Here is an 11957-nt window from a genome sequence, read left to right on the forward strand (position 1 = left end):
CTGATGCCGGGGCTCCCGATGCGAAGAGCTGTGAACTGAGCGATATCCCCAAGATGGGGAATGGGCTCTATAGCGGTCAAACATGTTTTTAGGCATGGTTGCTTTAATTGCGCAAAAAGGTGTTTGGGAAATGACTTTTTGTACGTTTCTCACAAATGGCGTCAATCCGATGTTGTCTAATCCGAGGTATTCCGAATCAAAAACACAATCAGATAATCTTGTCAAGTAGACGAGGACGAAGTGGAAGGACGAAACCACGCACTGAGATCTGCAACCAGGAGATAATGTAGATATATTCAAAGAGTGTTCTTTCAAGAGTCTCTTACAACAGCGGGGAATACCTATTTATAGTTGGATGTCCGTATTACAAGTGGATAGGGCTCTTGTGATTGTTGGGATGAGGTCACCCGTCGAGATCTTTGAGAGATTTCCTCTTCCCGCTTCCTTGTCCGTACATGACACTTCTTGTTAGTGGTGTTGTTCCGTCACATATACTGTCGATGTGGCTAGAGAGAGAGGATGGCTGTGGAGGTTTCGATGTGACATTATTAGCCAACTCAACTATCACCAAATAATAATACATGTGTTCATTCACCCATGAAAACGATTTCCCATTTGTTGTGAACAAGGATGATCCAGATTTGATGTATTGAGGGTAATGGTATTATACAACGGGGTAACCCATGTGGAGACGGGGTTATATCGCAAGTGTCAGCTACGACCAGCCAGTGGAGACCTTATCAACCAGCTGATTGGCACCTTATATATAGTGTCCATTCATTTATTGTTCATCAAAGTGACTCGTGAGCGATAATGGGGTGAGTATGGTTCTAGTTGGTAGCTTGAGGTCTTATATTGAAATTCAAAGGACCTTCTAAGAAAACAAATGTTGAAATTCAAAGGACAAATTCAAGATTCATTTGGTTCATGGGAATGAGGGTTTGAAATCGGAATTAAAACACCCCATTCGATTAAAACTGTTTGATTGAATGAGATCAGAATTGAAATTCCACTTTTGGTGGAATAGCATTCCCCAAATGAGGAAATGGCCATTCCCTCCCGCAAGTATCCTCTTGTAGGATGTGGTTACTTTGTCCGGATCCCGTCAAATTATCATATGGTGCGAACACGTTTATTAGTCGGATGAGCATAGCTCCTTATTAAATACGAAAAAGGATGGATGGATATGTACAAGTCCTGTCATACATTGGCTTAAGCCGATATTGATTGACACACTTATTAAGGAATTTCTTCACTTGTTAGATTTTTCAACCAGTGGGGTGATGAGGAGGGTATGTATGGCATATATCATTGGGGCCACTCAATTTCTTCCCCTTTAAAGCTAGGAATCTCTCTTTCAATTTGAAATTGTGTGACGTGGCTTTGTCATCAACCACCCACGCCATGACATCACAATTGAATTTTTTATATTATCCAAGTGACTATCGATAAACTACGCCCATGGTTTACTCAACATGAGCGTGCTCGATCTTATTGGATCGCCTCTTTATTAAGTAATGAACATGACAGTGAGAGCACATGACTATTGAAAATTTGAAATGAAAGCGCTCCATCCATTTGGAAAGAATGCACATATGCATTTATATGTACTCTAGTTTTGTTTTATAAGTGTTTAGTATTCCCGTATTGAAAATGATATCACTTATGAATTCTAAGCCATGTTTCCAATCAAAATGAGATTAAAGTTAATTTATATCCAACTTTTATATTAAGAAATTATTAATTTAAAATACAAAAAAAAAGGTGGATTCCAATCTTAAAAAGTCATTTGGCAAAAATTTCAAATTCTTGCAATATTAAATTCACTTTGCATTTTTATGAATCAAACATATATTTGTATTTATACCAAACATTTTTGTAATTGCACTCTTTTCAAACTGCTAAGTAGATGTGCTCTGCATTGTATTGTGCGTAAAGAGTGTGGGCATGAAATCTTGGTGTTTCAACAAAAACCTATGCAAGCCTTGTATAAAGTTTTCCTACCTTTCCTTCCATTTTCTTTCTCCGACTTTTCTTTCAAACCAAAAGCCACTATTTGGCTAAGTGAAAACGCATTTAGTTTGTCTCCACCTCCCTGATAAAATCAGCAGTGCCATCAAAATCATGTTTTTGCAAAGTAAAATTGGTTTCATAGTTTTATAACTGTAGTTGGACCGAATACATCTTACCGTGGATGGTTGGTTTTTCTCAATGGTAGGCTAAATTTGAAAAGAATACAAATACAAATATGTATAATATAAATGCGTACAAAATAATACAAATATAAGACTTTATACTCTATATATTTATATTTGTAGTCTTTCCAAACCATACCTAAGGCTGTGTTTGTTTGCAGTGCAAATTTATTTATATATACTAGTACAAAGCATGGGAATGCAAATGTAAAAAAATGCAAATTCTTATTTAATTTTGTTTTGGATTTTACTTTATTATGCTTTATGTCTTGATTTACTTCATGTGTACTGCAATCAAACAAAATAAGCTAAACTTTGAAACAAAAATAGGTCAGAATTTACATGCAAATCATTTGCACTGTTATGGTTTTGCATTAGTGCAAATTTATTTGCATTGCAACCAAACACGGCCTAAGGCTCCATTTGGAAGGAATACAAATACAAATTTGTAGAGTGTAAAACCTTATATTTTGTATTTATTTGTATTCATACTCCTTCCAAAATGAGCATGGAAGAAATACACAGAGTGCAAAACCTTATATTTTGTATTTATTTATACTATACATATTTGTGTCCGTACTCTTTCCAAACTGAGCATAAATAGTACAAATACAAATATGTGCATTACAAATGCATACAGAATAATATAAATTACAAATTTTGCATTCTACGTATTTGTATTTTTGGCTGTATTTGTTTGTGATGTAAATAAATCTGCATTGATGCAAAAGTATGACAGTGCAAATGATTTGGGTGTAAATTCTGATCTATTTTTGTTTCAAATTTTAGCTTATTTTGTTTGATTATAGGGCAAATTAAGTAAATTAAAACATGAAACAGAATAAAGTAATACCCAAAACAAAATTACACGAGTATTTTGCACTCCCATGCATTTATACTAATATAAATTAAATTTCATAGGAAACAAAAACAGCCTTTACTCCTTCTAAAAGCCAAGTCTTAATATAAATACAAATATGTGCAGTATAAAACCTTATATTTTGTATGTATTTATATTGTATATATTTATATTTGTATTTTTTTCTAAATTAAAAAACTCAATTTAAGAAATATGCAAATGTACAAATGCATACAAAATACAAAATTTTGCACTCTACATTTTACTCTTTCGAAACTTAGCCTAAAGGGAATGAATGATCATAATGTGTATTGCCTGTTTCGATAAGGCAAGGTGCTAACGATACAGGACCCCCCCATAAACCATTGCATACATATAGAAGTCGCTGTTTACTTATATTTTTTGTCCTTTATGATTTGACATCCACCGAACAAAGGCCTGTGAGTGTGGTGCTAATAGCAATATATTGCTGGATCGTCTCCATTATTTGAACCATCCAGAGTTCCAGACTTTATGTCTCCCTCTTTGCTCTTACTGTTGGTCGATGACAGCAACGAGCAACCGAAGCAAGCAACCTTAGATTCTCGTCCTCTCGCCAACTTGCATGGCACTACCGACACCACTTGTCATCACATACATTGACAGGTTTATCACCTTTCTTTGTTTGTATCTGCAATATATCATCGTCCTCAATCACAATGCCCCCCCCCCCCCTCTCTCTCTCTATTTTTTTTACAAGGCAATAGCAAATCTGCAAGCATCGTATCTCTAGTCTACGGTTTAACTGCACCGTGCAACCCGTCTGTCATAAATGGATAGAGTTAGACGATCCTCGAGTACATCGATCATGAACTGGGACCAGGTTGGGTGTGAGTCTTTTTCAGGGAACACCAACTCTTCCACTTCCAGCTCATTGGTCTAAGTTGGGACATGTTCAAACTGGTTAGCGGTTCGATCGGCCTTTGACGGTTCACTACCTACCGTGCATGTAAGAGAAACTTCCATGTTCCAAGCCGGATTACCTGAACAGCTTGTTGAAAACAAAGAAAGAATCAAAGTAGGTTGGCAGTTGGCACCTGGCACTTGGCAGAGAGACGAGCCCTTTAAAGTTTAAACATATATATATGTTCATAAGGCTTGATGGCTCTTTAGACTTTTGATCTGTTTCCCTCTCTCTCTAGCTAATTCTTAGTCTATTGAGTTTGTCAGAAGAAAAAAAAATAAAAATACGTATGAGGACTTCTCTCTCTGTGAAAAGCTGAGTTCTTAGCCGACTTTCATGACCAAACTACATCAACATTTGAATTCTGTCTTAACTCTTAAATGCGTCGTGGTTGACGACCTACCAACAGCCCACCATAAACAAGCGAGATGATGGGTATATGGATTGATGCCAAGACTATCAGAAAATTTTAGGTTGTCCATTTGTTTGACGGGGATCAGCTATCGGTGCGACTGGATTTGACCCATCTACCCACCTCGCTCCAGACCTTAAAACACGTTGTGACTTACATGAACAACACTGGGTCCTACATGCTTGTCTACTGATTCTTGATCAATTAGTAAGCCTACTCTTAACGAGCTCTACTGACTACTAATTAAAACGAGGAAGAAAGTTATTTCACTACTAGCTCATCCCATCCTTTGGTAGACGTAGATATTAAACTCACACAGGTTCCTGAATTCTGACATGGTTAATTGAAGGTTAGAACACTACTACACGCTACCCCTTAAGTCTTGGACGATCAGAGATATAAGGTCAGGAGACTGTTATTACTTATGACCAACACACACAGGCCCACAGCGCATCCATGAATATTAATATAGCTCTTACGCGGTACATGCAATACTGCAATATAGTTCGAAGTTAACAATCAAAAACCATCCATTCTATCTCTCTTCTCAGTTTTCATTGCACTGCCAGCAGTCTGCCCCTACTAGACTATTCCCTCCCTTGGAACTTCTCTATTGGTTTCATTCTCCATCAGCAATTATATTTAATGAGATCAAACATGTAAAGTTGAAACTAAGAAAGATCTTAATTAATTAAAAAAAAAAATGTCTTACAACAACATGACGATGGATAAATTACTCCAAATTCCCTTGTATGATGTATCTCCTCTCATTGGTGATCATTTGGATATCTGGTTTGAGTGCTCCTCCATTGCTCAGAGCCAGAATAAGGGCCACTGATCTGCGATGAAAACCTTGGCAGCTCTGGTGGCTGCTGCTGCTGCTCCTGCTGTTCTTGAGACATCGTTGAAGATGTAGAAGACGACGACATTTCCCACGAAAATGAAGGCTGTGAGCCAAACGATTCCAGACCATAGAGATTGGGCGTAACAGGCGGTAAATCCTCGTCTCTGCTGCAAAGTAGTTGTGCGTAGTGGAGGAGGTCTGGGTACGTTTCTTGTGACAGACAAGGAGGGAAAACTACTGGGTTTGGAGTTGGAACACGAGCAGAGGCCGAGTCACGATGGCCTATAAAATAGCTCAACTCAGTCCTCCCTTGAACTCGCTCAGGGAAATTAAGCTTGGCTTTGGTTCCTTTGAACTTGAGAGCCGCCTGGTCATAAGCAACCGCCGCATCCTCGGCCGTGTCAAAGGTGCCAAGCCATACTCGAGCTGCCTTTTTTGGGTCACGTATCTCGGCTGCCCACTTACCCCATGGTCTTTGTCTTACTCCTCTGTAGTGTCTTCGACTTGAGTTTCCTTCACAGGTTGTGCGTGTCTTTGTTTAGTATATATAATAAATACATTGTTACATGTCATACATAGAAATGAAATAATGCTTTAAATTGGATATTAAAGAAAAATAATTTATATATATAGACCAAAATTAAAGGGAATTCCTTTATAGAAGTAACATGGAAGACTGTAGAGAGAGAAGCTTGAATTTAGCTATACCAAAACATATGAAGAGGGATTAGTTGCAAAGCTTTAACTACATTCTTGGTTAACAAAACTTGAGAAAAGAGAAATCATGTCAGACAAGCAAAAAATAAATAAAACCACAAAGACATCTGCCCAATGGGAACCTGAACTAGAATCAAAGATCCATTTCGATTTTGGAGTTGATGATAGAAAATAGAATAATCAACTATACTTAGATAAGAAATGGATAGTTGGTGATTATTTTTATGGCAGATACCAATTAATTTCCACTTCTCTTCGTACACCACCATTTTTCATAAATGGGATGAAGATCCATTAACACCAATTGCAAGTTCAGAGAGGAGTGAGAAGGGGAAAAGAAAAAACAATGCAAGAAAAGATAGAAAATGATGGATTTGACAACTAAAACCAAGGAGTCTTGCTTGTAAAACATAATATATGGTAGGGACATGCAACACTAGGTAAGTTGGGTTTTTGGTACCTTGTTCCTGAACAACAAAACAAAAAATCTAACAAGATATTACGAGGCTTTGACAAATGACCCAGAAGCAGTAATTAGGTAACCCGAGTGCCAACCCCAGAAAAAAAAAAAAAAAAAAAAATCTTTTCTTTGTTCTTCATAATTAATTCACAAGAGAGAATTAGGTATCTAGGATTTGTAGCTAGAACAAGATGGATGCATGATGCGGTACCTTGATCCTGAGCAGGTTGTGATGGGTCCTGTTCTCTCATGCCAGACTTCTGTACGACTATTTGGTTTGCTTGCACCTGATCCGACTTATCGTCGGAAGTTCCGATGACATGGGCGAGGGCAGATACCATGGCCGACATGTCTTGCTCAGAACGAGAGGAGGCGTAGGCAGGGAAGATGTGGGCTTCCTCTTTCTCCTCCGACGCTTCGGAAGGAAAAGGTCTCTTCCCATGTCTTCGATCCACCTTTCTAAGCTTTCCGAATAACCGGTTTGTACTTTCCACACGGTAAAGCTAGCTATCTCATGAGTTGTTTACACTTGATGATGGGCTGATCGGACTAGGAGAAGAACAAATTAAAGTATATATGAAGGATGTGAAGAGAATTTAATGAAGCTATAAGATCAGGCAGGACCTATGAGTAGAAATGGAAAGTGGGAAGTATTTCTGGAGATCTAGAAGGGAGTAGGGTAAAAGAGATGGATAAGAAGAGAAAATAGGGTTAACCAAGGAGCTTTTATTGGCGAACGGTCAACTGTTCAAGTACTATCGGGTTTATCTATTTACTTTTGTTTTTGTTGGTCTGAAGAGGAAGGCTGGATGGGTTTATTTTATGTATATATATATATATATACGTATGGTATTGGTATATGTTTATCAGAGAATTACTTCTTTTATTTTGTTTCTTTTTAGTTCGTGGTCTCGTGCCGTGTCTTTGTTCCCTTCCAACTTTTGTCTTTTCGTCCACCTTGCTTTAATCTCTCACAATAAATCTCGCTCCCTAGTCTAGTCCTTGCTTAACTCGCAGCTGACCGAGTCTTTGGTTTATATAATTAATGGCCTTGGTCTAATCATGCAAATGTTCTTATTTATTTATTTTTACCGTGGATATAAATATAAAAAGGAAAAGCTTTCTAGCTTTTGCTTTCTGGAATACCCACCATGTAAATACATGCATTAACCGCCGATATATATGGTATCATCAGATAGCCTTTTTTGGGGTTTTGACCCATTTCGGGCATGCAAGTCTTAAATCGATCCCTCACCAATTTTTTGAAAAAGAAATAAAAAAACAAACTAAAGAGTAAAGAGTGTGATACAGCATTTTGGTATGTATTGATACTTTCAATCTTGCGTGCATGTATGATAAATCAATTTGTATATACATAAAAAAATAAGGCGTATGTTTGGCATCATCCCGTTGCTCCATAAAACGGCACCACATCAGTGTTATATCGCAAAAAAAATGGTGTTTTAGGAAACGGGTGTTTGTTTGGAACTATTTTTTCATAAAAAATGGTGCTCCAAGTTATGCTTGGAAATTGGGAAGGCATGGCTTGGAGCAACGCCGAATTTGGTATTTCCTGGAGCTCCAACTCGTTGTTACCACTAGATAATAGGTATAAATCCTGAAAACGTTTCCTAGAGCATTGGTACCAAATAGAAAAAATTGATGTTGCTCTAGGAAATGTCTTATCTAACAATACCAATTCCAAATAAAAAAAAAACACAATTTTCTCAGAAAACGGTACTTAATTCTAACCCATACATCAGCAGTGCTGTATATGCAGCATCGATGCCAAACATATACAAAAAGAATTTATAACGAATATACAAAGATTTACATGATTTGGCTTATCTCTTACGTCCATGAGCATTAAATTAAAGGAATATAAACCCACTACCAAGTGCCAACAATGGAGATTTACAGTTACATTGTTTGTAGCCTTTTTTACCAATACCCCTTGCTCCCAATATGCCCCAAGTTTTGCCTCCCCCATCTCCCAATACACTTACAGTCTCTCATCAGTCATCACCAATAGTTCAGCCTCTCCCCTCTCATATGCATCCTCTTGTTTTCTTTCTTAGGCTTCAAGACACAAGATAACTTTTCATACAAGATTACAAGGCTATCTAAAGAGAAAAAACCCTACAGAATGGTTCCCACAAGTTGTAAGTAACTCATCCTGCACCTATCGTGACTGCTAATAGTAGATAATCGAGAGTCTGGAAGACCAGCGAGCCCAGAGTCCTATAAAATCTAGATGAGTCATAAGGTCGGGTAACTATGAGATCTAATGTCTACGAGATCCACCTGACTGAAAGATTCAAAATTTGAAAAGACTGAAAGATTCAAAGTTCATTTCCATCATAAACCATTATGAAATTTTGCCTTTGGTGTTCTTTCAAATTTATCTGAATTTGATCATAGAGCAAGATCACACGAGGAATTCAAAACACCAATACAACACATTTATCTATGCATTCCTCAAACTCTTAGCACACCCATCTTGCACATATGGTATAATGTGATCTTTGGTACCTAAATCATCATTTGAAAACTTAGTGAGTCAACTCAGAAGTCAGCCAATTCACTCGGGTTTGGATAGGTTCTTGTTTCTTAGCTTTGAAAGTCATTTCTTGCCCAACGTAATTCGGTCTCTCACTACTTAACTACTTGATACTAGCACAGAACTCATCCGAGCTAACTCGGCAATTCAGTTCTTGCTTAAATTGATTAGTTCTGTTCTTATATATTTATTTGTTTCATTTCAATTATATATTAAATCATGTCAGTTGAGTTACACCAATATTAATATTAATTCTTAGTTGATCAAGATTCTTTTAGTCTTAAATAACTGGATTAGAAAAATCACGCAAATGTGCTACAAAAAGCCCTCCTCCAATCGAAATTTGATCACAAATCTTTGCTACAACCACCAAGTTATATGGAATTAACCTTCCAAATTATTTTTTTTGGACACTAGCTAAAATTCATCATGACTTTTTTTGCATTTTTCTTAAACTCACCATCACTTTTCACAACCTCTAAAGAGCCCCCCCCCCTTGTCCTTGATTTTTATTATCCAAAACTCACATTCCCTTAAGATTTTTATTAGATCGCTTGTCAATATTTGTTTTTTGTTCAGTTTGTCGCCCGAAACCCCAAATTACCCCAAATGCTCAATTAGACCCTCCCAATCTCTCCAAAACACCCAAAAACCCAAGAAACCCAGCTTTCAACCCAAAAGCCTTCAAATCCACCATTAAATCTTCCCAATACCAATCTGATGGCCCCAATTAACCTTGTCTTATATCTAGATCTTAAGATCAGACACCACCATCAGGCTCAAGACCTCCAAAAATATCTACCTAGTAAATTTTTAACTCAAAATTCCTTCGTTTACCCTCCCATCAAACAAAGATTCTATTCCGATGTCCATTGTTAGTCTAAACAATTGAAACCTAAATCCCCTTGATTTTAACACATCCAAATCGATTGGACCATACCATTAAATTCTAAATACACCAAAACACCTGCCCATAAAAATTTAACTCTATATTCTCCCATTTACCCTTCCATCAAATCAAAATTCCGTTCCAGATCATCTTATTGACCCAAATTCTTAAGATTTTGACCCCCCTGAACCAATTGGACATTACCACCAGATCCCAGATATTCTAAAATACCCACTGTAAAATTTCAGCCCAAAAATACCTTTGTTTGCCCCTTTATTGCACCAAGATTTCATTTTGAAGCTTCAAATTGATTTAATCACACCCCTTCCAAATTTTCCTGATCTTGGCCTAGTTGGGCCAATCTGACTTCACCAACTAACTCAGAATGTCCAAAAGCCTCGTCCTACCAAATTTTAATCCAAAATACCCATAACCGATGGGTGGCAACTCCATTTTCAGCTCAAAGTGAGTTGTTTTCGACACTCACAATCATCATTAGTGATCATTAATAGAAGCTTGACTAGCCCCATCCTACACCTGAACAATCAACCTTATTAAATATTTTTATGACAAAATTACCCCCAATTGTTGTAGGCTTAATGTGGGTCTAGCTTGAATTAGGGGTAATTTTATCAGAAAAAATATTTAATAAGCTTGACTAGCCATTCAGAGATAGTTTAATTAGCCATATAAATACTTAAATGTTTATGTGGGCAACTTCTATTAATGATTAATAATAATGATCTTTCAGAAATTTTAAGGAAATGTGAGTTTTGGAAAATAAAAATCAATGATAAGGGACATTTGGAGGTTTTGATTTTTGAAAAGTGATGATAACTTTAAGAAAAATGCAAAAAAAAAAAAATGATGATTTGTAGATAATATCGTTTATTTTAATCTTTGATTGATATCCAATTCATAATTTGACATATGCCACTTATTCCCAACAAAAGTCCTGGCTCATGAAAAAGGAAATAAATACTTCAATAGGTTCGAGCTGCTGAAGTTCCTCTTTGTATATCTTTTTTTTTCTATTTTCTATTTTCTTTGAAAGGACTAATTAATTACCTAGATTTCCTATTGATGCGAGTTAAAAGTCTAAGGGGTTGTTCATGGCTTGTTTCCAAAATAGTATGGATTGTTTGGTTCTGATACATGCCACGGTGTAAAGAGTGTTTTATAAGGCGTGACTTAATTCAGTTCACACTACTGTCGCATTGATTCAACTAGGCCATATCGCATTTTATGTTCATGCTTAAATCTTGTGGATTTTTTTGGTATGCGGATCAATCCACACTATGATGGATTTGACCATTTTTGTATAATTTCACAATAAATTTATAAGATATTTTATTCAAAGTTTTATTTAACAGAATTTCGCACCGTCCAACCATAATGCAGGACACCTTGACAAGGGGTGGTTTGATTCCTGCGACGTGGTTGCCAGATCAAACCAGCCCCCCACAACGTCCCACGTCATTTTTGATATTATTATTGGGAGAAATTCTAAATATATGGCAATGTGCTGTATAAGGGGCAATCTTGTGTTGTGGGGGGCTGATTTGAATTCTATGGTGAGCTCAATGGATTGAAACAATCCACATTTTATTGAACCACATTAGCAAATAACTCATGAAACGGTGAGACCCTCTACCTTTTTATTTCAAACCAAACACAATATAAGAGAGGATCACCTAGCTAGATGGAGATTCATCTAGAAGTGGGCACCATCCCCTCTTGCATGTGCACCACCATCCCCTCTCGCATGTGCACCATGTGTGTGTCAGGGCAAACATCAAAGTAACAGGGCCCACCATCTCTTTCTTAACACCAAGCAAATCTTGATTATCCATCGATTACAACTATTTGACTTGAGCCCTTATCTCTCTTTCTCTTAATATCACAAAATAATATAAAATATATACAGCATAAATACAAAATACAAATATATGCAGTATAAATACATACAAAATAATATAAAATATAAAATTATACAATCTACATATTTACATTTATATTCCTTTCAAACTCAGCCTAAACAAACCTTTCACGTGAATATGCCTCCTCAAATACACGCA

At 36.8% G+C, this 11957-nt stretch overlaps 1 protein-coding gene across 1 annotated transcript; it reads right to left on the reverse strand.

Moving 5' to 3' along the window:
- Positions 1 to 5069: 5069 nt before the first annotated feature.
- LOC148862318 (ethylene-responsive transcription factor ERF113-like) lies at positions 5070 to 7223 on the reverse strand. The gene is made up of 2 exons (XM_088974440.1): positions 6642 to 7223; positions 5070 to 5766 (listed from the first exon to the last, which is right to left on the reverse strand). Exons 1-2 carry the CDS (start codon positions 6778 to 6780, stop codon positions 5177 to 5179), a joined length of 729 nt encoding a protein of 242 aa, XP_088830566.1. The 5' UTR covers positions 6781 to 7223; the 3' UTR covers positions 5070 to 5176.
- Between the last annotated feature and the right edge of the window lie 4734 nt (positions 7224 to 11957).

This window comes from Nelumbo lutea, chromosome 3, assembly GCF_056320005.1.
Source record: "Nelumbo lutea isolate HS-2025 chromosome 3, American lotus-T2T, whole genome shotgun sequence".
Classification (NCBI taxonomy): Eukaryota; Viridiplantae; Streptophyta; class Magnoliopsida; order Proteales; family Nelumbonaceae; genus Nelumbo; species Nelumbo lutea.

What these genes read in the sequence shown, in the direction of transcription:
- LOC148862318 (XM_088974440.1), bottom strand. Translation starts at nt 6,780, where the DNA reads ATGTCGGCCATGGTATCTGCCCTCGCCCATGTCATCGGAACTTCCGAC. An exon ending in ACAACCTGCTCAGGATCAAG is followed by an intron (nt 5,767 to 6,641) that starts GTACCGCATCAT and finishes CAACCTGTGAAG; the next exon opens with GAAACTCAAGTCGAAGACAC.